Source organism: Aulonocara sp. 'chitande type north' Nkhata Bay, linkage group LG23 (assembly GCF_057382095.1).
Source record: "Aulonocara sp. 'chitande type north' Nkhata Bay isolate Kocher_YH1m ecotype deep benthic linkage group LG23, A_spYH_male_GT1.1, whole genome shotgun sequence".
NCBI classification, from domain to species: domain Eukaryota; kingdom Metazoa; phylum Chordata; class Actinopteri; order Cichliformes; family Cichlidae; genus Aulonocara; species Aulonocara sp. 'chitande type north' Nkhata Bay.
Window position 1 is genome coordinate 42,697,742 of NC_141365.1, and position 27,560 is coordinate 42,725,301.

At 41.3% G+C, this 27,560-nt stretch overlaps 1 protein-coding gene across 2 annotated transcripts in view; it reads left to right on the forward strand.

Annotated features, from left to right (window-relative positions):
- LOC147302520 (protein FAM184A-like) overlaps nucleotides 1-27,560 on the forward strand; it is a 78,468-nt gene that overhangs the window by 12,165 nt on the left and 38,743 nt on the right. The window contains exons 2-12 of one of the 2 annotated variants that reach the window (XM_086282682.1): nucleotides 2,572-2,649; nucleotides 4,034-4,168; nucleotides 4,443-4,541; nucleotides 7,925-8,131; nucleotides 8,538-8,711; nucleotides 10,812-10,982; nucleotides 11,438-11,573; nucleotides 13,056-13,237; nucleotides 13,312-13,497; nucleotides 26,518-26,640; nucleotides 26,744-26,905. In XM_086282682.1, the coding sequence (XP_086138808.1) occupies nucleotides 2,572-2,649; nucleotides 4,034-4,168; nucleotides 4,443-4,541; nucleotides 7,925-8,131; nucleotides 8,538-8,711; nucleotides 10,812-10,982; nucleotides 11,438-11,573; nucleotides 13,056-13,237; nucleotides 13,312-13,497; nucleotides 26,518-26,640; nucleotides 26,744-26,905 (1,653 nt within the window). The remainder of the gene's footprint in view (nucleotides 1-2,571; nucleotides 2,650-4,033; nucleotides 4,169-4,442; nucleotides 4,542-7,924; nucleotides 8,132-8,537; nucleotides 8,712-10,811; nucleotides 10,983-11,437; nucleotides 11,574-13,055; nucleotides 13,238-13,311; nucleotides 13,498-26,517; nucleotides 26,641-26,743; nucleotides 26,906-27,560) is intronic. The other variant, XM_086282681.1, reaches the window with a different exon arrangement.

Below are 27,560 nucleotides of genomic sequence, written 5' to 3' on the forward strand. Positions count from 1 at the left end.
GTGAGAAATTATTTATGGAACTCAAGTCTCACTTTTATACCATAGATACAAATAGAGATGTTAGGTATCTTCATCCCTGCGAGATGGCAAGACAAAGAAGAAAGTGTAAGAGAGAAGGGAGAGAAGAGAGGAGGAGAGATAAAGAACAAAAAAGGGAGATGAAAGGATGGGAGCAAAGAGAGAGGAGGGAAAGAAGGAGATGAAAGCAGCAGGCACAGCAGCGTCATTAAAATAATCATGTATAATTGAAGGAACAGTTCCACGGCAGACTTACTGCTGGGAATCAAGGCTCACTCTCAAAGAGAGTGGAGGGTTGAAATCCACCTTCCTCTCACTGATTTTGCTCCCAGCTTAAAAACATAAAATAACCAATGACAAAATTTCAGTTTAGCACCAATAAAAACATTCAGGCGGAAAAGTGGAAAAACACAAATGAGCAGATGGTATGTCACTCTTTTAGAATACAGTTGTAAAGGATACCAGGCAGTGGTTAAAGGGAAGAGAAATCAATTCTTTTAATTTCATTTTATTTCAGATTAATTCAGATTCAAGGCTTTTTGTTTTATTTTGCAATTCCTCGGCTGCAAGTGTGGGTCCACCCCTTCGCACTATGGCGAGTCAACCATTTTGTAGTGCAGCTCAAAGTCTCAGCTGCAAATTGCATTTATATGGGCTCAAATTGTGGTCATAAATATTTTGTACCTGTAAATCAGTTTTGTATGTGTAAAAAAGATTTGTGTGTGGACTTAGCCAAAAAATACGTGTGAAACTCTGCACTCAACTTTCAAGCTTCAAGTACGAATTTTGATCCGACTTTTCTTCCTTTCATCTGATTGGCCAATGTCATGTCAATCACAAATTTAACTATCCAATCAGAGAACAGATGGGTTTGGCTATTGGAGGGGTGCTTTATGGAGCTTCAGGTCCTTGAAGGGAATAAATGTCCTTTTACATGCCAGCCCAGCGTTTTCCTTCATCACCAGGAAGGAAAACAGTCTGTGGTGTCTCAGTTTGGTGATTTTTGTGTCACAGGTTTATGTGCTTAATACAGGGACCTCCAGAGCCTTTTCAACAGCGCTGCGGACCTCGAGGGGGGGGGGGGGGGGGGGCAGTGTTGTGGAAATGACAATCTTCACCAGTACAATCAGACCACTACATTTGGCAACAAGTGTGCTTGTAGCTTAAAACACTCACCGGTACTGAAAATACAATGAGGTACAATTATCCTATTTTACCTCAGACACGCAGCTAGATGTTGCTCCAGGTCAGTTGGCTCACTGAAATGATTTCTCTGCCTCCCACGTGGTCCCATGTCAACTTATTTTTTCTTCACGGTGCATTTTTGAGGATGCAACACATTCAGTGTACATACTTTAGACGGCAAGTTTGAAAAATCAAAATAATGCTGCTTTTAAAGGCACTAGGAGATCAAGTGTAATATAGAATATTAAACAGCTGTTATATTGAGTTGCTGTGATACAGTATGTATCACAGCAGTGGTTTTAGTATTTCTTGCTGAGTACAGGGAAGTTTAATAAAGTTGCAAATACCCTGCAGTGATGATTACTCAATTGTTGATCCCAGTGGTCTTTAAAACGTCAGCAGTGTTGCCCATAAAGGATAAATATCCCCCACCACTATACCTTTATGCCCACTTCTTGCTGTAGATTTGTATGTAACCTTTTCCTCTCACCTGTAAATGGAGCAAAAGGTGGACCCGTTCGTCTCGATGCCAACGGGGCTGTAATTCAGCTGACCGTGACTGAATATTAGCTGCTCTCCCTGCAGGCTTCAATTTGCTGAAGCTTAAGCTTTTTTCTTTTTTTTGCATATCATTTACCTCCAGCACTTGTAAAACCTACTTATATTCCTGGTAGAGAGAGAGCAAGCATGACTGACGAGATGTTATTCACTTAGGCTTGTGCAATGTGCAGCAACCAGTAGAGGGCTTTCCTGTGACCACAGGAACGTCTGTGCTTACTGTGAAATGTTCACTTATCTCCTTTGCACCAAATTTATTATCGAACACCCGACCCCTCGCCCCCCCACCTCCCTTTGTGGGACTTTTGTTGTGTTTTGTGTGTAGCGTAGTCCTGGCTCAGTGTGTGACTGTCTTTAATCAGAACACGAAACATAATTCTCTCCTTTCCTGATGCTGTTGGTATTGATTTTGTTGCACTCTCGATGCAGAGCTGAGCTTAGTCTTCACTTCTATTGATCTGATATTGAAACAGTTAATAAGAGCTTTCTTTCCTGTCTTCTGGCTCAAGAGTTGGGAGTTCGCCTTGTAATTGGAAGGTTGCCGGTTCGAGCCCCGGCTTGGACAGTCTCGGTCGTTGTGTCCTTGGGCAAGACACTTCACCCGTTGCCTACTGGTGGTGGTCAGAGGGCCCGGTGGCGCCAGTGTCCGGTAGCCTCGCCTCTGTCAGTGCGCCCCAGGGTGGCTGTGGCTACAATGTAACTGCCATCACCAGTGTGTGAATGGGTGGATGACTGGTTGTGTAAAGCGCTATACAAATACAGGCCATTTACCATTTTCTTTCTGTGATCTAATTCTGCTCATTTCTCCAGGTAATTTATGCTCTCAACACCAAGAACGATGAGCACGAAGAAGAAATCGAGTCCCTGAAAGAAGCTCACGAGGACGAGGTACAGACACCGAACACCCTGTTATTATGTGGTGGAAAATACTCTGTGATTGATAAACAGCCGTGTGGTTTGTCACTTTTGTGGTGTCAAACTGCTGTGGGAATGAAAGTGTGTTTAAATGGTGTTATTTCATTTACATTATAAAAGTGTGGTGAAGCAGAATTCTCCTTAGTGAGGTTTCCCCATCTTCTGTTTGGTATTTTAGTCACTGGAGAGGAGAGGAGCAAATTCAGTGGCAAACTGCAGTTTTGTTATCAAGGCTAACCATGGTTTTGCTGTCTGCCGCCCTCCTGCAGCGAGCAGGTCAGCACTGCAGAAAGGGTTTAATTTGACTGAGGGGTGATTAGGAAAGTTAAACTAAAGATGAACTTAAATCTTAAGAGCATCTGTTACCCACAGCTGTTTCCAGATGCAAAGTTCTGACTTCTCAGCTGATTAATTCGCTTAACAGCTAAATCACCATGGCAGGTACAGATGTTTCCAGTGGTTTGTGGTATAGCTTCCTAAGGGCTGATGATGCTCACTGTTAAACACTTGACTCCAAAAATCTCCCAGAGGTATTAATCTGGGTCAAATCTGTGAAGAAGTCATATTTTACACTCCCTGTTCCCTGATGTCTATAGAAACATCCACATTTATTGGGTTTCTTCGTAATGTGTTCAGCCGTAATGTGCCACAGGTATTGTGAAATTACGTGATTAATCACATCACCAGTACTTTTTTTCCCAACCTCACATACAAGAACATAACAGAAGCACAGCACAGCAGAGTTCCCCCAGATTGTCCACTTAATTCAAAGGGTTCAGCTGATTCAGTGTAAGCGGTGTGGATGTTTACTACCAGCTGCCTTATGTTCTAAATGTTACGATTTTCTGAACTAGTTTCAAAGACACAGAACAAGTCTGGCACCAAATCAAAACCCATTATATTCAGTGGTGGGCAGAGTTTATTTGAGGACGTGAACTTGGCCTTTACAAAAGTGGTTTAAACCTACTTAATTTCACTGGTATTTCTTTTAGAGGGAAGCTCTTGTGCACTGTAGTCTGCAAGATTGTTAATTAAATGAGTGTTTCTTTCAAGTGTTAAAGTTTTAAAGTGAGAGTTTTCTCCCCCTGCCAACATTTCTTGGAGTCCACGGTGTTGTGCTGGCACCTTTTTCTTATTTATTTTCACATATTTCTCCTCAGGTCTTATTTCCTGCTACTCTGGTTGTAAATTTATGATATTTTTCCACTTTGGAAAAGAACAAAAAAGTTTTAATCTTGCTCATAATCATCTTAATCGTAATTGCCTAAACCTGAGCTGAACTTTGTTTTAAATTCTGTTTTAAATTTAAGTTCTGTTCTGTTTTAAAGCACTGGCTGCTTTCTTTCCTCTTGCTCAGGTCCAACACATTGTGACAGAAACCAGAGACAAGATCATGCAGTACAAGACTAAAATGGCGGACGAGGTGGATCTGAGGCGGCGGCTTGCCAGTCTGGAGGAATCTGTAGAGCTCCACGAACACATGAAGAGACAGGTCATTCAGCGCTGCCGGGCACCACGTGGCTTCATTTAGTTTGGTTGTATCGAGCCAGGCTTTGCTTAGTTTGTGTATTGCTTCACATATTCCTACGTTGTCATCTTTAAGCAATAGTATGTTTTAATGTTGTAGCCTTTTAATATGGATTATTTAGGTGTAAAAAACTGGATAGTATCAACTTAACATATAATACAGGAGTGGGTGTGTTATATTGCAGTTGTATGTTTCCATATTTGTCTTTATGTAACACTGTTGTGCTTGTTGTCTTCAGGCTCTAGCAGAGTTCGAGATGTACAGACAGAGGATGGAGGATTCGCAGCTGTGCACAGAGGCCCAGCACACGCAGAGGGTGGTTTCTATGAGCAGAGAGGTAAGGTTGGGCTCATAACAAAAGTAATACCTGATTGTTAACTTTCATGCATGAACCCAATTATGAAAGGTGTTGGGATGCTGTGTAAAATGTAAATGTAATCACACATACACATGCAGAACATGCAAAACTTAGTGAGCAGATGCTGACTGTATGTGATTCTTGTTGTCATTTTTTTTGCTTCATGATACTCCAAATGTTTCACATGCAAGGTCTTACCTGAAAAAGATTGGAGCATATGTTGCTCTAAATCTGTATATAACTTTCAGCATTGCTGGTGCCCTTCCAGATGTGCAAACTGCCAGTCCCCGAGGCACTTATCCACTTACACCTTAAGACATAAGAGAGTTTTGGCCTGAGTGCAAATAGTTCATTTCTCCTTGAGGATAAAGAATCCACTTTTTCAGATGTGAATTCTTCTGACCACAGAACAGTTTTGCAACTCGCCTCAGTCCACTTTAGACCGTTTGCTCAGAGGATCAGCGCCCAGGGGACGATAGCGCTCCAGGATCATGTTAACATATGGCTTCTTCTTTGCATATAGAGCTTTAACCGGGTGGCACAGTGAACAGTGGGAGTGTTCCTGAGTCCATGCAGTGATTTCCATGACAGAATCACGTCTGCTTTTAATGCATGCTGCCCGAGGGCCTGATGATCGCGGGCATCCAGTATTGATTTTTGGACATTGGAGATTTCTCCAGATCCTTGGAATCTTGTGATGATGTCATGTACTGGATATAAAAATCCTTTTGCAGTTTCTCTTCTGTTTTCTATTTTGAACAAAAGATGAGTTTATTATATTTGCAAATCTTTTCCTTGTGTGTTTAATTACATATCACACAGCATCCCAATGTTTTTGTATTCGGGCTGTAATTGTAAAAATGTAAAGTGTGTTATGCTCTAAATGCACAACAGGAATGGTTTATTTGTGCTGAATGCAGATTAATCAATCAAACAAGACTGATACAAGCATTAGTGAGTAATACTACTTCACACCACAGACTTTATACCTTAATAGGTTATAACTGGCACATATGATAAAATTGATCAAATATGTTATATTATTGTTTAATTTATAAACTGAAAGACAACTTAAATTGACATCAATTAGATGTTGATGCAGGTAAAGGACGCTCGCTGTCATCAGGCTGTAACGACGGCATCAAAATAATTTAAAAATCTATAATAATGAAGCCCACCGAATTAATTCTGAAGGTGTGTGCTTCAGTCACGTCTTGATTGAAAATAGATTTTTTTTTATATCATTGTCCAAATACTTATGGCCCTAATTTAATATGCACTGTGTAATGCTACAGCCACATTTGGGAAAACAGCCGGTGGAGACTGTGGTGTGACCTGAAAAAGATGTATTGGAAAAATAATTATAACTTTTAAAACTGGGAGCCCGTTTGTGACCACTTGCAGTTAGCTGCCATCTTTAAAGCAACTTCAGTGCATCAAGACAGTCATAAAAGTCTGCAGTCAGTTTGCAATTAAATGGAGTCAAGTTGGCAATTATGTGTAATCTGTTTGTGATTGACTGAGACAAATCTGTTGGCATCTGTTTTAAATATTTTGCTGTCCAAACACACAGAAGTTCACATTAACTCCTTACATCCACAGTTCAGCCAGAATCTCACAGATCTGAAGCAGAAATTTCTCCACATATAGTAGCTGAGGGACATGGCACCCAGCTGAGTTTAGTCCCCGACTGCAGAGAGACGAGTTGCAGACAGGTTGCAGTCATCAGCATAGAAAGACATGCTGGCTGTCCTTATTTTTAAATTAGACAGCAATTATTTGCAAACCTTCATCATCTGAGAGTGATTGCAGTCAGTCTGAGTCAGACCGTGATTGTTTGGAGACAGGTTGCCTCCCACCAGGTAATCTGTGCAGACAGCGTGGAACACCCACAACCTCTGTGTCATTTAGCGCTACCAGTTTCACTATTTTAATTTAACATGTGGTACTAGCAGTCAGAAATGATGAGTTGGAGGGGATAGGTATGAACTCCTCTCTTAGATCAGAAAAATCAGATGCATGTCACGCATACTAGGAGACTGGATCTGCCTGTCGGTGTCTCTAGTGGTACAGTGTAGAAATAACAATTGAACAAAGGAAATACTGACAGTGTACATTACATACATAAGGCTATCTTTTACTGACAAAATATTATGTCTTACATACAGACAGATACACACACACACAGTTATGCTTGTAGAGTAGCAGCAACATGTTTTTAGTAATCCAGCATATGACACTAAAACAAGGGTGACACACCAGTCACATGGGCAGGAGCATCTGCCAGTGACACACGAGTGGTAAGCTGTTTACGAGCTGCACACAGCAGGGGGGATGTCATAATCGTTACTGGCATATGCTGATAATGAATACGAATTTAACTTTTAGTGCCACAAACGCGCTCTTCACTGCTGCACTCTTCTTTTGTACGCACCTCGCTCCCAAAATTAAAATTACACTCAGAATGAAGTGCTACTTGGCACGTTTGATTAGGAGAAGGCGGTAGATTGCTTATTTATACAGTAAGTGTTCACTTCATTATAAGGAAGTATGATTTCTACTTGTTATAGTCTGCTGTTACTTCAGTATTGCACAGATTATGTTATGCTACAATAAGATAGATAGAAGATAGAATAATCCTTTAATTGTCCCACAAGGGGAAATTTGTTGTAACAGCAGCCAGAAAGACACATATACAACAAACAGTACACAGAACAGAAACATACACAATTCTTCTTACATATTTACATTAAGGACAGTGGTTACTATAAACAGAGTGCTGTACAGTTATTCAATTAAAAAAATAGATATTAATCTAATATTGTTACATGTATCATGTCATCTGTCATGTCATACGATCATGTGACACAGTTTCATATGCACTGATGAATGTGGGCACAAAGGAACATCTCAGCCCTACTTAGATGTAAAGAGCTGGTGGGTAAATAAACTCAGCTCTTTATCTCTTACATTTGGATTGTTGTGTGTTATCTTTGGACTTTAAATGCTTTCACAGTGTCTGCTTCCAGCTTGAACAAAAAGATCTTTACCAGCACTAACAGTTCGCATTACATGACATATGACATCACATCACACGCTACATGTTTCTACATTTTCTTTTGAACTGTTTCAGATCTTGCGCTGCAAAGAACACTTTGCTCTGCTTAGAGGTGTACATAGAGAAGATTCAAGCTTTTATTTTGGTAATAACAAACAAGTGCTGAAAGGCTTAAGATGCTAGAACTGAATGTTTTGTGCCTCCCTCATTGTTACGGGAGGATTTTGAGGCGATGCTGCGATCAGTTAGCGTGGGCTAGCAGTAACACAAAAACAGAATAGAACATATTCCGTGGTTTCAATAGGTGGAGGAGATGCGTCGGGATTTTGAGGAGAAGCTGCGCTCGTTCAGCCAGGCTCAGGCACAGTTTGAGGCTGAGAAGCGGCGAGCGCTGGAGGAGCTGAGGACCACCCACCGCCAGGAGGTGGAGGAGCTCCTCAACAACCAGCGGAACCAAAGCGCCTCCTCCACAGAAGACCAGGAGAAGCTGGCTGAGCTTCATAGACAAGAGGTGGGCGGAGCTCGATTGAGCGAGGGAGATAGATGAGGTTTGGATCGGAGTGATGCATGTTGGGATTTTTGTAGAAAGTTGATAAAGCAAGTTTCTTTCGAGGGTAACTGCTGTTTTTTAAGGCTTATCAATGAAATGAAAGGATGTAGTGTGTTGTAGTGCAGTTAGCTTATGAGCACAATATAAACCCGGAGTGATAATAATTTGGCTATAGAGATTTGTTGCATGTCATTTTCTTATTTTTCTCCCATTTTTCTTTTCTCTCAACAATAAAAAGACTTAAAACTAACTTAAGACTAAACATAATGTGGTTTAGGGGCTTGATCTATTCAAGACTTGTTGTTTTTAAAAAAGGATTTTGGAATGTGTCTTGACAAGCTCTCTGTTTATCCATCTCTTGGCGTAGGTGGAGGCATTGATGGAGAGGGTGGAGGAGCTAACAAAGGATAAGGTCCGCCTGGTGGAGGAGTATGAGGCCAAGCTGGCCAAGGCTCAGGAGTATTATGAGAGAGAGCTGGAGGCCATGAGGAGAACACACCAGCTCACCACTGAGAACCTGCTGGCCTGGAAGAGGACGGAGGTAAAAGCTTATTCCTCTCCTTTTTATGACAGAGAAGAAGAAAAGCAGAAACCACATTTTAAGTACTAAACTCAGGCATTTAATTTGTTTTCATTTGTTAGGAGTACTGTACCGCTTTATTAAACAGAGTCCGAAACATGGTGTTCTGTATCAGGCCTGTAGCTGTTTATGTTCCTGAGAGAGACACAGTGCTCTCTTTATTAACAGGTGTTGTGTGTCTTAAGACAATTATTCCGTTGCAGTACAGCTACAGGCAATAAAATGTGTTGAAACAAACAGGCTTGTATAAAATTCTTGAAAAAAGTCAAGAAATTGGTCTAGAATAAAGCCGTCAAATAGTGCCGAGGGCTTTATTTCTCTCAATTTTAGTAGGTAGAAGCCCTTTATTGAAACAGTTTTATATTAGATGTGAGACCTTTTCTAATTCCCTCTGTTTGTTAAGTATAATATGTTGCATTAGTACAGTTTCCGCTGCAGGAACAGCTTCATTTTTGGGTCTGTTAATACAAAATCAGCACCTCCTGAATGCATTTCTCGTCATTGCTTAATATGATTTTAATTGTAAATACCATATGTAAGAACAGGCAGATGGTGTTAAAGTTAATAAATCAAACATAAGAGCAGCTGTTGAAAACAGCAGGGTGATATTGTTGTCTTGTAGATGTACTTTTGTGATTAGCTCACTCGCACACTTACACGACCGACGCCATGATGGTGTTTTTGTTTTGATTTTTTTTCTTGCTCATTATTTGGTACATATTCGCTGCTATTTTTCTCAAGCTGCCTAGAGCAGTCTCTCCCAACTTTTGGAGCCAGCGCGTATATATTATTATATTTCACATTAGAAAAATCACACGGCACACCACCAAACTAAAATGCAGTTTTCCCCGCGCACCGGGTATAGCAATCGGCTCGGTTTGTCCTCAGTGTACCTTTTTTGCTTTCTTGTGACCACTACTCACGCTAGGGCCTTCATCTGGGTTGAAATGTTCCCCGGGACCCAGGTCAGATTGACTACTTTTTCTTGTCAAATATTTATCTATTTCTAATACACGCTGCGTTGTCTCACTCACAGCATGGCTATATAATTTCTTCTTCATCTTCTGTTTTACTGGACGTTGGCAACCCATTTAATTGGAGCAAAACGTTGTACTGCACTCTAGTGGAAGAGAATGTAATTGTTCTGCCTGTTTCCCATGCCGGTACCGGTCCGTGGCCCAGTGGTTGGGGACCGCTCGCTTAGAGTACTAATCAGGTGAAACCAGATAATTTTCCACAGCACACCTGATCATTTCTCACTATGACACCTCGGCACAGTTGTTGGGAAACACTGACCTAGAGAAAATGACCTCTGAATAACTTTTGTTAATTTAGGGAAGCACAGTATGCCTTTGTGAACACACACAAACTCACCATTAAAGGATTACCTAACATTAAGAATCTAAAAGCAGCATTAGTTGGTTGGTTTACTCACTTCAAACACAATGCTGATAGTTTACATACATTTTTCATGGGAATGTGTTTTTGAATGTGTTATTGTTAGCAAACAGTTCCCCGTTTTTGCCTTTAGTAGATCTACGTTCATTAGAAGTCATGTTTCTGTTTGATTACCAAACACGTTTAAGCTTACATGACTCCAGTGTGTTGATGTGAGTATGTCTTTGCGAGCTTACTTGCCAACTTTGTGTTTGCTGTTGGGCAGGTGGGTTGGGTTTATTCATGGTTTATTGCTCCCTGCTGCTGCTTGAAACGAGGTTAATTAAAGCCCTGAAAGCCAAAACTGTATTTGAAAAGAAGCCTGAGGTAATTACTCACACCTTTTACGTTACATACAGGCGTTTGATCTACTGTTTATATTAAAATATGGATTAATTAGTCCAGCTTTTATTGCGTCTTTGTCAGTGGTGGTGGACTTGCGTGTTATTGATACATGAGTAGCAGTTTTTGAGACACCGCCTTAAAGAAAGCCTCATTTATCTCAATGCACCTCTCAGGGTTGCTTGTGTCGTCTCCTTTTAACTCACACAGGCAGGTGTTGCTGGCTATAAGCGTTGTGTTCTTGTGTCAGAGTGACTAATTTAATTCTGTGTCCTCGTGAAGGTCGAGCTTCGTAAGGAGTTCCAGGCGCAGGAAGTGGCATTGCAGCGTTCACTGTCCAAGCTGAGGAGTGAGCTTCAGAAAGCTCAGGAGGAGGCCAGAGAGAACCGCGACAAGACCAACAGACTGCAGACGTCACTGGCCAACGCAGAGGGAACCATCAAGGTGTGTGGGGTACGAGTGGCTGAACACCATGTTTTATTGTCAAATCAAATGAATAAGACAAAACAATGAAAACCCTCTGGTCCAGATTCCCTTGATGTTTTTGTAATGACAGAAAAATAATGTAGCAGTATGTACTAATGCCGCTACTGCTGGTTTTATCATTCATCTGTTTGCAGGATTTCCCAAAATAGTACAAATAATATGAAGAGTTTTTCTTTGCTTCAGTTTTAAGTACAAAGTGGGATAAATTGAATGGAAAATGTTTTCTGGAAACAGAAAGCCTCGGGGTGGAGAGTGTTTTTAAGAATCTTAAGGTGGTGGGAAATGTAGTGTGCACTGATGGTCCTGCAGGCAGATCTGTTTGGAAGTAGCTGGAGAGTCTGAGCTGAGGTTTTAAAATGCCAAACGTTGTATTGTTGTAACATAGCTGAGCGTGCGTGTGTGTGTTTCTGTGCGTGCTGCAGAACCTTCACAAGCAGCTGGAAGAGGCAATCCAGGACGGAGAGATCTGGGTGATGCAGCTAAAGGACACCGAGTATGAACTAGAGAGCAGCAGGGAACGAGTTCAGCAGCAGGCTACTGAAATCCTGCACAAAGCCAGTAAGATTTGACTGCTGGCGTTCACCACTGTGCAGTGCAGTGCTGTGTGCAGATGTTTCACACATCCATTAAAGAGGAAGTCTGCTATTTGTCATCCTTATTCTCACGATTGTGTTTCATGTTCCCCAATTTGCAAAAGAAATCCTCACACACTGCTGCAAACGAAAGCGATGTTTCACAACGTGTTTTATAATTGATCGTCGCTTGCAAATTTCAGCTAAATTTGCGAGTCCAGCAGAGCTCCTCATGCTTAATTAACCGATGTTGTAAATCTCGGCTTGTATGTTTAAAATTTGATGAGGTATTTCCATTTATTCTAATTGGTCCATTCATGGCTACGTGTGGCTTTTAGCCTTTTCGTAGACCTCTGTAACCCGTGCAATAAAGTTTGCTAATGACATGATTTAAATTCAGCAGTCAAAACGTGTCTGCGTAGAAACAAATGCATTATAATTTGTTGTAATTTTATCAAAACCGTTGGAGTAAAACAACATTCAAAATCCTCAGACACACTGAAAAACTCTGCTGTTAACTGGACTCAAATTCATGTAAAGATTTTTCTTTTAGTTTGAACAACATTCATAGCCGTTCAGCTGTAGATTTACGAGTTTACATGGTGCACCTGAATGCACCACGAATAGAATATGTTGACTGATTTACAAAGCGGTTTAGACACCCAATTGATTAAAGTGTAGTTGGCAATATGACTGCAGGGAGTTTGTGTGCAGCTTTAGCAGTCACGGTCAACGCCTGTTTGTGAGGATATCACGCAGAGAGTGCGACAGCGGGGTGCCGGGCTCCAAAAATAGAACAAACCATTTCGTGGAGGGCAAAGTTTTATTTTGTCCAGCTGCCACAAACGAATGGTTGAAACACAGTTTTTTGCACCTTGAGGAAATGTATGTGCATGGATAATTTTTTTTCCCTCCAGCATCGGTGCAGCGGAGCATTTTTGTATTATGAAGGGAAAAACAGCTCATGTCTCGTAAGGTCCAGGTTGGTTAGTGATACAGGGCTCAAGCCAAGGGGTGTCTGCGTGTCATGGTGCCTGTGCTCACGCCTTATACTGTGTGATCTCTACAGAAGCGTCTATAGAAACTTTAAAGCTCTCCTATGATTACTAGATTGAAATTGAGCTTTTATGTCATAAATAGTCTGAATAAACTCATCCCACATCTTTTCCTTTGACTGCTTTTCTTTTTAGAACATCTGCTTTCCCTCTGGCTGCTCAGCTAACCACACTGTTGCACCACACTGTTTTTCTTGTTTGTTATTTAAAGTTTTTCCCACCAAGTTTTACAAGCAGCTGATATTTTAAATTAGCAGACTGCCGACTTCCTGTTTAATAACTCTGCTGCAGAGGCCACTTCTTCGTTCAAACAGCAATAACAATAACAAACATCTAGTTTAAACGTTAGCTCAGATTCCTGATTGTAGAGCCTCTTTAACACACACACATGATTTCAATTTGACTGCTTTCAGGTCAGATCGGCTCCTTGCAGGCAACCCAGATGGCCCACGAGGCGACCATCAGGAACTTGGACCAGGAGCAGAGCCGCCTCAAGGAGAAGATCAGCAGGCTGGAGGAGGAGAGGGAGGTTCTGCTCAGCCAGAGCCAGACCGCCAACGACCAGCACAAACAACAAGTGCTCAAACTGGAACAGGTACTTTTTTTTATCCTTTCTTTGTCTGTCACAAAAAGCCTTTTTACTTCCTCTAATCTGCCTCTTGTCCTCAGTCTCTGCGCGAGGAACACCAGGGCTATGAGAAGGAGCTCTCCAGGTTGAGAGCGCACTATGAGGAGGAGACACTTCGCTTCAAGGAGGCGCAGGTCAGAGCATTGGAGGAGCTCGAGGAGAAACACCAGGTGATGAGAGAGGAAGCCCAGCAAGAGAAAGAGGAGGAGAAGAAACTCCTCATCACGGTGAGTCCAGTGTGAAGGTTCGGTGTTGATGTTGAATCTGACGAATGGAAACTTTTTGGTCCAAAAAACTGTCCTAAAATCCTTCACAAGGTTTTCTTCATTATTTTCAAGGATATCAAACACTAAATATGATACAAAAAAGTAAAATATGAGGAGCAAAGTCATCATTTCAACACAGACAGTGTGACAGACAGATGGTATTGTTGCACATGTAAGATGCACACGAGCACAGTCGCAGAAACGTAGCCATGACACAGTAGGTCTGTTTGTACTTCATGATCTTAATGGGTTTTTATTAATTGCATTTGTTTGTGGTGTCCTCATTTGGTCATAACATGTTTGGTCAAAGTCTTCACATATTTTTAAAAGCTGAAAACAACATTTCCAACATCCTGATTTTCTCTGCCTCTGGATATAAGAAATTAGGTTCAAGGAACATTTCACCATCAAATTCTGAGTTCACTGCTACTAATAAATTTAAACACTTTGGTAATAATAATGTTGAGAAGAGCCTCTGCAAATGTTAAATGAAAGACATTAATTCTCTGTAGCTCTGAGCTGAACATTACCCGCACCATCATTTTGAAAAGTTGTAAGAGTTGAGGAGGGTATGTGGATGTTTGAGGCGGGAGTACCTCAGCGGTCCTCGGGGCATAGGAAAAATACAGAGTAACACAGAACCTTAAACCATCTGTCACAGAAGTGGACGACTTTTCTCATCCACAACCCGCTGAGTCAGACATCGCTGTGGTGGAGGACCGTGATTGGTCCTGAGCTGTGTCATCAGTTAGCTAAGCCTATAAACTGTAACCCATTGGTTAGCATTGTCCCGTTGAGACGCCTCGAGCCGTTTCGTCTTGGTGTTTTGAAACCGTTAGTGGAGGTCGGATCCATCACACCCCGATGGTGGGCATACCCAGCTTTACGGTCCTTTCCTCTCCAATGAAGACGGTTAATTACAAAATAAAAATCTTAAATTGAACTCTGCCACACTTTAAACTAGTGACTGAGACTATAAAGTCACCAGGAAGGGTTTGGGGTTTTTTTTCTGCAGCCTTCTTGTTACTATCAGAAGTCTTCACCTGGACGGGATGCAAGAAGGAACAGAGGTTTAAGGCACTTCACATTAGCTTTACAATTCAGAAGTTATGTCCATCATTTATAGAGTGAATGCTCCAGCTCCAGTAACGGCGGAAGCCATGGCTCACTCATTCTTGTCTCCCTCTCGCTATTGAGGGAGTATCCTGCCATCTGCAGTCTGATAAGTCAGAGCTACACGAGGGTCTGGAGAGTGTCATGCGGCGGTGCGTCTATTCCCCTTCAATCACTTTCAACCAAATTGAAAAGCCTTAAGTAGAGGGTTTTTTTTAAAGAAAATTAACACTCGTATGAATGAAGATTATGTTTCATAGACTCCAAGTAAAGGGCACAGGCTGGAGGCGGTGAGTTGGCCATTTCTGATTAGATGGTATTAAAATCTAATGCCATCTAATCATTTCTCTGTCTTTGTGTATTTTTAATCAGTTTTGATCAGACTGACTCTGTTACGTCTTTACTCTGCTGGCTGCATTTCTTTGTGTTGGCACATGACTGAGAATTTACATTTACATACTGCTGTCTTTGGCCAAACCCACTGTCAGTGTCACTGCAAGGAAATCACAAACTCAGCAAGTGTTGGTCACTTGGATTATTTTAAGATATTCAAACTAAAGGAAGATTGTTTGTTTTGACTTTTTGCTGTGTAACCATCTTGATCATCATTCTTTATAAAACGATAAAGCATGAAAGAAGCCATAAAGATGTTTTCGGGGGGCGGATAAAAACAGTAATTGGAACACAAACAGCCGAAGGTTTCTCTCAGGGTTTATGTCTCTCACTTTTTTCACGGAAGCATTTGCAATTAATTTCCCTCAGAGCAAATGGCTTTAGTCATTAAAAAAATATGTATCTCTAAAAGAAACGCGCAGCCCCCCTCAACATTTAATTAGGTCAACATTAAGACTAAAGACATGAAGCGCTGCATCTCTCTGTGCCTGTGTTTTCTCCTCTGCGTCTTTCAGTCTGTCGCCCGCTCTCTTTCTTTCTTATTCAGCTTTTCTTTTTTTCACTCCTGATTTGCTCTCCTCTCTTTGACTTCAAAGGGGAGGGGTTACGTGAGGAGAATACGAACGGCCTTATTGCCAAAGAAGCAACGACAACTGATGAGATTACCCAGGTTAAATTAATTTAACCTGATCCATTTAATATAACAGCAACAACAAGACTGCTGGGCAGACTCCTCTCTTTCTTACTTGTCTCACTTATTCTGGATAGCTAAATAAGCAAAAACAGGCCTTTATACAATACAATACAATACAGTTTTATTTATATAGCACATTTAAAAACCCAAAGGCACACCAAAGTGCTTCACAGTAATATGGAGAATCAACATAAGTCAATAACAGGGTACAGATCGGGCACTAGCACAGACAGGATAGAGGCACTAACAGACCAGGAGAGTTAGATAAATACAAAATCCACTAAGAAGACAAAAACAGCAGTAAAATTAGTAATAAAATAATAAATTTAATAAAAGATTTAAAGATTTAAAAGTTTAAAATTTAAAAGGGTATTAACTGGTCAGGAAAGCCAAGTCCAATAGATATGCTTTCAATCTTGATTTAAAGGATTGGATAGAGTCCACGGCTCGAATAGAAGCAGAGAGGCTGCTCCAAAGGTTGGGTGCAGCTGAAGGCACGATCGCCTCTGGTCTTCAGTCCAAACTTAGGTTGGGCCAGGAGTAATTGACCTGATGATCTTAATGCACGACAAGTGTGTACAGATTGAGGAGGTCAGTGAGGTAGCTGGGCGCAATGTTATTCAGGATTTTAAAAGTGAGTAGCAAGATTTTAAACTCAATGCGATATTTGATTGGTAACCAGTGCAGATCAACAAGAGCCGGAGTAATAGGGTCAAATTTTCTAGCTCCAGTAAGAAGGCGAGCCGCAGCATTCTGAAGGAGCTGCAGTCTTCGAAGAGAGAAGGCCTGGAGACCACAGTAGAGAGAATTACAATAATCTAACCTGGAGGTCACAAAAGCGTGGATACGTTTTTCCAGGTCCCCGTGTGGTATATAATGCTTAGCTTTAGAAATCTGGCGCACTTGGAAAAAAAACCAGATTTAACTACAGATGACACTTGCTTATCGAGCTTAAAGGAGCTATCCAAATAGACACCCAGGTTACGCATAGAATCAGAGAGAGAGTTAGCTAGGGGCCCCAGCAGGGCAACAAGCTGGTCTCTCAAGGAATATGGCTGTCGAACACCAGAACTTCAGTTTTTCTCTCATTTAAAACGAGAGAATTATCTGACAGCCAATCTTTAACCTCGCTCAGGCAATCGAACAGGGAGTTCAGTGGTGCTGCCAAATCATCAGTCAGTTGACAATAGATTTGAATGTCATCAGCGTAAAAGTGATAAGAAATATTGTATTTTTCAAATATGGAGCCCAAGGGTAGCATATACAAAGAGAATAATAAAGGGCCCAATACAGACCCCTGGGGAACACCACAACAGAGAGGGGCAACAGAGGAAGAGTATCCTCCCATCACAACAGAGAAGGATCTATCAGTGAGGTAAGAATTAAACCAGTTAAGGGCAGAACCCTTGATGCCTACAACATGCTCTAGCCTCCTCAAGAGAATATTATGATCAACCATGTCAAAGGCTGAAGACAGATCCAATAAAACTAAAACGGCAGCAAAGAGTCAGCAAATACAAGAAGATCATTATAGACTCTTAGCAGGGCCGTTTCAGTGCTATGGTGTGGCTTAAAGCCAGACTGGTATTTGTCAGTAATATTATTTGGGGCGACCGTGGCTCAGGGGGTTGGGAAGCGTATCTGTAACCGGAAGGTCGCCGGTTTGATCCCTGGGCTCTCTGTCCTGGTCGTTGTGTCCTTGAGCAAGACACTTTACCCTACTGGTGTTGCCCAGAGGGGCCGATGGCAGCCTCGCTTCTGTCAGTCTGCCCCAGGGCAGCTGTGGCTACAACCGTAGCTTGCCTCCACCAGTGAGTGAATGAATAGTGGCATTGTAAAGCACTTTGGGTGCCTTGAAAAGCGCTATATAAATCCAATCCATTATTATTTGCAACTAAGTAAGCCTGTATTTGGAGAAAGATGGCTTTCTCTAAAATTTTTTGAAAAAAACAGAAGTTTTGAGATTGGCCTATAATTGGCAGGGTCTTTCTGATCAAAATTGCTTTTTTTAAGAACGGGGTGCACTACCGCATGTTTTAAAGCAGTCGGGACACAGCCCACTACCAATGATAAATTCATTAAAAATAAGATGCAAGGCCCAATTTCCTCAAAACTTTCTTGATAATTCGGGATGGAAGGATATCGTGCACAGAATTTGAGTTTCTCAATTGTTCAATTATTCCCTTAAGAGTGGGGAGTGATAACACCTCAAAGTGAGAAAAGGTGGACATGCATCCTAAAACTCTTGTGCTGAACAGGATTCAGCACAAGAGAGTGAGAGTGTGAAGCCTTCAGTAATAAAACTTTTCCACTAAAATGATTAAGAAATTGCTCACAGAGAGCCTGAGAGGCTGAGCTCGAAGAGTCTGGACAGGGATTTATCACCGAATTAAAAATTTTGAATAACATTCGGGGGTTGTGGCTATTAGTCTCAATAATGTCTGATAGGAAAGCTGCTTTAGCTGCTTTTACTGAGTTCTGGTAGAGAAAGCGGCTCCTACAAAGAATGTCATAGGATATCTGAAGCCTGTCTTTTTTCCACCTCCTTTCAGATTGACGGCAGACACGACATAAAGCTCGTATAGTGTCATTTAGCCATGGTTGATGAGAAGTTCTGGGACGTTTCATCTTTATAGGGGCCACAGTATCTAAGATGGAACAACAGGTGGATAGCATAGCTTTGGCAAAATCATCAACCAAGGGAGGTGTGTAACAGTTAGTATCAGTGAAGTCTGGATCAAAAAAGGCAAAGTTTAAAAAGGCCGTAATGAAGTTAGCCACAGTCTCAGAGTTAATGATACGTACAGGGCGATGACAGCCTTTAGAATTTAAATCAGTTGCACATAGCTCAACATCAAACATGACCAAAAAATGGTCAGAAATACCAGCATTATCAACGTCCATAGTACAAATATCCAAAGCATATGAGAGGACCAAATCCAAGGTATGGCCTTTAAGATGAGTTGGTTCCCTGACCCACTGTGTAAGGTTAAAACAGTCAATTAGGGCATGAAAATCCTTGGCTAGGGGGTCATCAGCACAACAAATATGTATGTTAAAATCTCCAGTAATAAGGGCTTGGTCATAACTTAATAAAAATGACCCCAAGAAGTCAGCAAATTCACAAATAAAAGACCTATTATATTTAGGTGGTCGATAAATCACAGCACATAGAATCATTGGGGGTCCGGCAAGCTCCAATAGTTGAACCTCAAAACTAGAATAGGTAGGAGAGGGCAGTTGCCGAACTTTTTTAAAAACAGAGGCCACGCCTCCACCTCTTCCCGAGGGTCTCGGTGAACTGAAGAACACACAGTCCGGAGGTAGTAGCTCTGAAAAGGAAGAGGACTCACCAGGACGAATCCAAGTTTCAGTCAATAACAGAGCATCAAGCTGAGAGGTGAGGAAGAGGTCATTTAAGATGAAGGTTTTATTCACCAGTGATCTTGCGTTTAATAAAGCCATCCGAGAGATCGGCATCTTATTTCTGCTGGAAGAACGTCTTAGCTGGCTTAAATGCCTGTGCCGTACACCATCGCTGGGGGACCCAATCCAAACACGAACAGGCAGAGAGACTACCGGAGAAACCGGACAGGCTGTTTACCGACCGGACAGATCCAGCGATGGCTGAGCAGCCTGAAGGACAATGGACAATGGATCCCGAGCGGATGGAAGTCGTATAATCCCCGCGGTGGTGAGGGAATTAGCTGCAGCTGATGTTTTAAGGTAAGCCTTAAAGCGAACCCGAAACCCACTCCGTTTGCCCCGCTTCCTGTAACGCTTCTTAGGTGGGGGGCAGAGAGAGGAACCGTATGAACCAGTGGAGAGATGATACGTGGAAAGGAAGCAGCTCCCAAATTCCAGCCTTGATCCAACCCAGCACAGGGGGGAAAATGAAGATTTAACAGAGTATCCCGGTCATAGGTGATTAATGCATAACCATCTGGGGGGCATAGTGCCAGAAAGATAGCAAATAATAAACAAATATCAAGGAAAAGAGCTGAACAACAGAGACGACGATGGCCTGCCGTACACGCTGGCGCCATCTTACTCTCTGTAGGTATGAACTTATTTTCAACTACAGGGAATAGCTGTCTAATCAATGGGCACAGACACTCGTATTCCCCATGTTCAGTAATAATATATACTTTATTGATCCCTGTGGGGAAATTCCTCTCTGCATTTAACCCGTTCACTCAGTGGGCAGCCATTGGGCGCCCGGGGAGCAGTGTGTAGGGATGGTGCCTTGCTCAGAGGTACCTCGGGGGAGCCAGTCAGTGGATTCGAGCTCTCGACCTTCCGATCATGGGGCCACTACTCTACCTACTGAGCTATCCCTGCCCCATCAAGGTAACTCTTAGAATTTCCACCTTTTAGTTATAGCCAAATTAACATCTTTTCAATTCTTTGTGTTTAGCAATAGGTGGGCTTGTGTTTTTCTCTTTGTTTTTTTCTTTTTTTGTGAGCTCACATCTAAAATTGCTGATCTCCTGTTCTGTGCTAAAGGACAACTGTGGGCAAAGTCCTGTCCAAACCTTGTCTGGGGTTAATCTTACATTTCTAGTATGTTAGCTTGTTGATGCTGAACCTCGGAGAGTGCTGGCAGCGCCGTGGACCAGGTTGCTGCGGCACAGTGTGAAAGTTGTGAAAATCCACCCACACCTTTAGTCACAGGCCTGCTCGTCACATGAGCACAAAATCTAGGATTTCTTGTCAGTTTTTATTCATTGATTTTGATCTCCTGATGATGTACTCGTTCAGCTTCTTTCCAACTAATCATTTGATAAAACGAGTTCAGGATCAGGAAAATGCAGAAGGTCAGTGTTTTTAAAATCACAATAATCTAATTACTTCATAGTGATTTTACTTATTTAAATTTCCTTTAGGGCTAAAAGAAATAATATAGAAAAGTCAAATCAATTAAGAAACCAATTTCCAAGGATATTATCCTATAGATTAAGGATAATAGGATTAAGACCCATAACATTTTAAAGGTTCAACTTTTTAAATGATTTATTTCTGTCTGTGTAAAATTATATAAGCCTATAAGAATTAAGAATTTTGCCTATATTAAAAAATATTATTATAAATTGGTTCTGACACACTATTTCAGATTTCTGCCATCTGGTTATTCTTACACACACACGTATAATATCAGTATCTTCTTTAATATCTGTAACAAATTTCTTTGTTTTAAGCCTCACGTGAGTCATAAGGCGATAAAAGTCACATTAATGATCTGCTTTGACAAAATCTTTTGATCACGCTATTACACTAACTAGCAGATGCCTACGCTGCAGTAATGTTTAGTCTATTGTTATGTGGTTGCTAGGCAACATGACAACGTCTCATAAAATATCACAGATAATCAAAGTTTTGCAGATATGAAGTAGACGTTATTGTGATAACGCTGTAAGGTGTTCGAGGTGGAAAAATGTTCAAAGCAAGTCATTTTTGCCCGCTACCCCTAGCAAGGTGGTTGCTAGGCAACATGATGATATCAAAATGTGTGACAGAGATATATAGATGTACCCCTGTACAAAGCTTAGATGATTGTGTAGGAGGAGTCTGTGGACAGACAGACAGAGAGAGGTGTGGCTCAACTGTGGTGGCTCAATCAGACTGAAAATCTGATTTTTCACTTGTTTTGTGTCTTTTAAAATATTGTTAAAAAATTCGAATTGAGAAATAATGAATGAATATTGATTATTTTTTATATGTAAGAAAAACACATGAGTATCAAATTGACTAAAGTTCCTGATTATCCTGAATGTCCAGTAACCTCTAACCTTTCCATCAAACTGTGTCAGGAAGGATAAACTTATATTGAGCAGTATAGTATGACCAAGACATGCCTTACAGCTGCAGCTGGTCCATGGGTGCTGCACGCTGCCTGCCCACTACTCCCAATGCTTAAGATGGGTTAAATGCAAATCACTCTATGGGGCTCGGTAAAGGCTGCACTGCTCTCTTATCTTATTATCCTATAGGCCAGTATGACTGTTTTGCTCTGAAAAGGCAAAAAGTGAGCAGAATAGTAGGTCCTATTGTTCTCTCTTGTTTATATCTGTTGCAGCACATTACACCCCCTTTATTCACGCTCACATGGCTCCAGCTGCATTTAGAGCTGAAGTTCAGCAAAGGACAGCGTACATACTGGAGTTTGCTTCCATCCAATTAAAATGAATTAGCTAAGAGGCATGAAGGCAGTGTAATATATGACTGGCACAGAGTAACACAAAACACTTTGTCTCAAAAGTCATTCCTTTAATATTAAAGCCTGCCGTCCAAAATGAAGACGTATCTTGTTGGTCTGAAACGATTAGACGCTGCATTTTAAATCACTTTGCGCTCGGTGTTTTCTCTCTTCCGTCTCGTCCCATATTTCTCCTCTTTCATAATGTTGCTCTCTCTCTTTTTTCCTTTCTTTTCGCCCCTCGTGAGCTCACACTTCGGATGCTGTTTGAAGCTGACTGCTAATTGGTTGATTTTCATTGACATTAAATCCTGCCTCTAAGCCGAGTGAGAGTCGTGCATGAGCGTGTGGGCGTGTGTTTATAGATTCCCTGAAAGACAGAGCGACGGAGAGAATGGATGGAGGGGTTGATGAAAAAGGGAAATATTATGTAAGTCGAAGCTGCGTTTAGATTAATGTCTGCTTTTGTTTGGGCTGAAATGAAAAAGGGGATGCAGGACGAGAGACGGTGAGACAAAGATGCAGACAGAAAAGAAAGAGACAGAAGTGGTCATTTGGAAGAAGAAGAAGAAAAAGTCGATATATTCTAAAACGTCTTCATCTTTGTACTTGTTAGTTTTACGACTGTCAGCGGATATTAACGAGTTCTTCAACCGAAGCAATAAAGCGACTAACTCTACAAATTGCTTGTGCTGTATTAATTCATAATTCACCACGGTCTACTTAAGGCCAGATGAGACAGCAGTAGAATAAAGACTTTTCATTGGTGTTTCTAATGTCCCTGCACTGCTGCACATGTAGATTCATTCCTCTGATGGGTTTGTTTGCAGGTGAACGCAGCTTCTCTCAGTTTAAAGAGGACAGTCAAAAATGAAAGTGTCCATAATGAAGTGATAGGCTTTTGGCATTGATGCAGCTTTCTACTCAGTGTCAGCAGCGTGTTGTCTTTTAAATATGGCAGCAGCTGAAGCTTACGAAAGCGGCCAACTGTCACTTTCGGCATTGTTTACTGTGCTGATTGTTTTCTAGATCGGGGATGTCAAAGTCATTCATCGAGGTCCACATAGAGCCTGTTTTGAGCTTAAGTGGGTCAGACAGGTGGAAATCCCCTCTCTGTCACTTTGAAGATGTTTAACTACACATTTAATCCCTGAGATATCTCATTATAAGAAGGAGAAGTGCAGTTTCAACAGCTTGTCTCAGTTTTTCTAATAAAGAAATGCTGCTGTAGTTAGAGAATTCTGTCTATCAGTAAAGACAGATCTTGTAAGAAATAGGGCTGGGCCATATCATACCGTTCACGGTAATACCGGTATAATGTTGGGCAACGACAAGAAAATGAAATATCGCGATAGAATATGGGTAAAACGTACATGCGCAGTGCCTTTGTTTACATACATACATGGCGGCAACGCAGAATGAGAAGGGCGAAAGCGGATCGTTAAATGAAACGGATGAACCAGAATTGGTTTGTGAAAATGCTGCAACTTCAGTGGTGTGGAACTGGTTTGGCTTTCGTCCGTCAGATACACAACAAAGCACTATTTTTGGTGGCGCATGCTAGCGGGCCGTCGTTATTACCGTGTTGTTTGGAAAATACGGCACACTTAAAATCAATCCTTTGATTTTTCTGAAAATCAACAGTGCCCCTTATAATCCTGTCTGCCTTATGTTTAAATTCTGGTTGTGTTTACTGACCTCGAAACGATTTTATGTACACGGCGCTCGAAAATCTGTCAAATGTTTCAGTACGACTTTGCTGAGCTACGAAGCCGCACCGCTTGATGGATTGTTGGAGCATTACGGCTACCGTAGTCAGGAGCCTCGCGTAGTGATACGTACTGTGCTTCAACATAATATTACCGTATTGTGTGTTTGTTTAACCTCTTTTAAAGTTTTGTGGTTATGCTGAGGATATGCCGGCCAATTTCCACTGGAAATGCCTTTTGGTCAAACTGTCAGCAAGGAATTTGCACTGTTAAATTTTTATATAACTTTAATGCAGATAAAAAAACAGCTGCTTGTTTAAGTGAAAATACATTGATTTTTTTTTGCACTAATAAACTTGTGGAGTTGTAAAGTTTTTGTCTAGTGTCAATTATATCGTCAGTTATATCGTTATCGCAAATTTTCAAATCTATATCGTGATAAATATCGCCCTGCTCTAGTAAGAAATGTATAGAATTATAAATGATTTGTGGCAGCACATCACCTCCACAGTTTTGGAATTATAAAGCAGAAAGTTTTTATTTATTCATTTATTTATTTATTTGACTCTACATTGTAAAAAAATAAAAAATAAAAAAACACATTTTTATAGCCGATATTTAAAAAAACAGGAACTTTTTTCTATTACGTCATTACTTTAGTGTCGTATGATGGCTCTAGCGGTGGTCTTTATCAGCAGGAAAAGCTGTAAAATTTATGAAAATGTAATTAAAAGTCCAGTATTTTTGCCCTCCTTTACAAAGGGAACATTTCCAAAGATGGAAATAGGCCGGACTGGAGTCTTTTCAGGGCCACCGTATTTTGACACCATAGTTCTAGATGAATTGTTTGGTTTTTAAACAATCGTAAAAATGTCCTTAATCAAATTTCGTGTTCTCTTTTCTATTTGTGAAACTTGAATATGTTTAACTGAGGCAAGGATCGCTGTAGTCAAAGACGATTTCATTTCCACTTGCAGTCATTTCAACACAAACACTATACGCGTGCGTACGGGTGAGGAAGACCCCTCACAGACCAGAGCAGTAACACGAGATTTGACATGGATTGAGTGAAGCACTCTGTGGAAGGTGGTGCTGGATTGCAAAGCAGCTTGTGGATGTGCAGCAACTCTAGGCGGGCTAAAGAAGCTTAAATATTGCAATCCTATATGAGATCATCAGTAGGACGAGCCATCAGCTGGCGTGGGCCGGCATAACTGTTGCCCATTCAGTTTGTTTAAAACCCCTGTACATTATCAAAACAAAGAGTATGAAGAGATTACAAGTTCCAGCAACAGTGCAGTGGCCACAGTGAGGTCCATCCACCAGTTTTCCATCTTAACCATGTAAGAAATCCAGGGAGTTGGAGACGATCCCGCTCTCAACAACATGTGAATCAATATCATATAACTAGGTGACATAAGCTAAGCAGCCCTCACTATTCATTTAAAAGTGAAGGGTTTCTTGTCCTTGACCTGCCGATTGATAGAATTATTGCCCCATCCAGGTAAAAAATACTCTTAACCAGCTCTACTTTTATACACTTTCATCCTGCCGTGGTGTCAGCGATGTATGACTCTGCAGGTGATGTTTGACACATCGCTGAGGTGGATCTCTGGCAGAGAGTTGAATGATTGAAATGCTGCGTCTCGCGCTATAAATCATTTCTAAGTTCTCAAAGCTTTCAGTTTGTTCACATGTCTTTGTTTCACTTCTTCTGAGACGTGATCTAAATATTTATTGGCTGAAGACTTGCACTTGCGTGGTGGTGTGACCGGCATGTTGTAATGCTGCAGGTTTTATTTGTTTGCTTGGCTTTTTTTCCCTTCCAAGAGTTTGTGCTTCTCACCTAATTCAAATCTGTGAGTCGGGGCTACAAGAGTACAAGCTCTGATTTAATTTTAATCTTGTGGCTCTAAAGCTGCATGGGAAAGGTGGCTCTCCTGTGAGTGGGTTAAAGAAAGAGGATGTGGATTACTGGGTGGCTCCCATGTGGGAAAGATTAAAAGGGGGGTTGCTTTGTATTTTGCTCACGTCATTGAAGAGATTCTGATGGATACAACTTGCCTCAACCCAACGGGGATGTCAAGATGATAAATAATAGCTGCAAATTAGACACTAATGACTGAACCCTTATTGATCACTGGTAAGGCAATTGCACAGCTGAATAAGTAGATGTACGTGCCCTCTTTTTGTATTCGCCTGTAACGAACATCAGATGATCAGAAGATCCAGAAAATATTCTAAATTCACCTTTACAGTAAAATAATAGTATCTGCAAAGAACGAACAACCAGAAACCTGTTGCTCAGCACTGTTAGTACAAACAGAGCTCAGTATTGTTTAGGTGTATCATAAAGCATAGACAGTAAGGATCTCAGCAATTTACTGAAAAGAGAGACTTAAGAAGTAGATCAAAAGGAGATTTTCATAAGAGAAATCCAGAGTGGCCCAGAAAGGATTTGACGCTCTGGTTTGAAGGATTATAGAAACTGGATGTTTTGAAGAGATGGCCTTTTAAGTGTAAATGACAGTTCACGTGTCTTTTCCTCATTCAGTAGCCCTGCGTCACGCTCAAACGCTGCCATGACTCCACATTGTGGCAGAAATTGGATTTTCAATAGAGTTGCTTTTAAATCTCCTCATTTTTTTTAGAGACTTTAAAAGCAAAAAGCATTTTCATATTGAAAACATGCATTGAGAATTTGTCTCACAAAGACATTTTAGACATGGAAGAATGTAGAATAAATCTCTAGTTTCATGGTCCAGCACTAATCAACTTGCCCAATTTCTTGTCCTATTATCCTTCCCGCTCTTCTCATCCGTCTTTTCATCCAATCTCGTTCCTTTCTTCCTCTCTCTCTTTCTTCCCGTCTCCAGAAAATGAGCCAGGAGTTTGAGATTAAACGGCTGTCATTAGAGGAGCAGAGAGATCGCCTCCAGCAGCAACTCGACAACTTGAAAGAGGAGCTTTCGGCCAAACTCAACATGGCCAATCAGGAAGTATGAGTCAGCTCTTACTGGAGCGCTAACGCATGACCAGCATGACCTGATCGTCTCCATGCATACCGACACGTCTCAATCAACTGAGTGGTTGTCTCCTCAGGTGTCCCACCTTCAGGAGCTGGTGAGAGAGGGGGAACAGAACCTGAATTCAGCTCAGATGCAGATTACCTGTCTGAAGGAAACTCAGGAGAAACTCAAGATAGAGCTAGACGCGACTCGAGCCCGCGTCCGAGAGACGAGCAACCTGCTGACTGACCTACAGGTGAGGAGAAAACAAAGACAGTACTGAGGTTTGGAGAACCTGAAATGAGGGTCCTCCTGCATTAACGCCCCAATAAAATAAAGTCTTACTGAGGATAATCACTTCAATATCAATATCACATTTATTTCTATAGCACATTTATAAGCAACAAAGCAACACCTGTTAGAAGACGCGCAGCAGCACTTTAGATTAACTGATGGAGACATGAGTGCTGAAGACCCAGAGAGAATTGCAGTAGTCCAGTGTGATGAAGGCATGAATACGTTTTTCTGCGTCTTTAGGAGGAAGATAAGGCTGAGCTTTGGCAATTTCAGGTAACTGATAAAAAAGTGTTTTTCACAACTGTGGACACTTGCTTCTCTAATTTAAAAGAGCTTTCTAAAAACACTCTGAGATTTCTTACAGTGTGGGAATGATGACGAGCAAGAGGACCAAAGGTATCAGTTAACTTATCCAAAAGGGGCGTGTCTTCCAAAAACAATAACTTCAGCCTTATATTTTAGGGTGAGAAAATTTTGTGTTAACTGGTCTCTAACATCATGTAGACAGTTAAGCAGAGACTGCAGTGGGACAGAAACAGAAGTAAATTTGGATGTCAGCATAACAGTGGAAGGAAATGTTGTATTTCCTTCAGTAGTCACAGATCAGTTCTTAA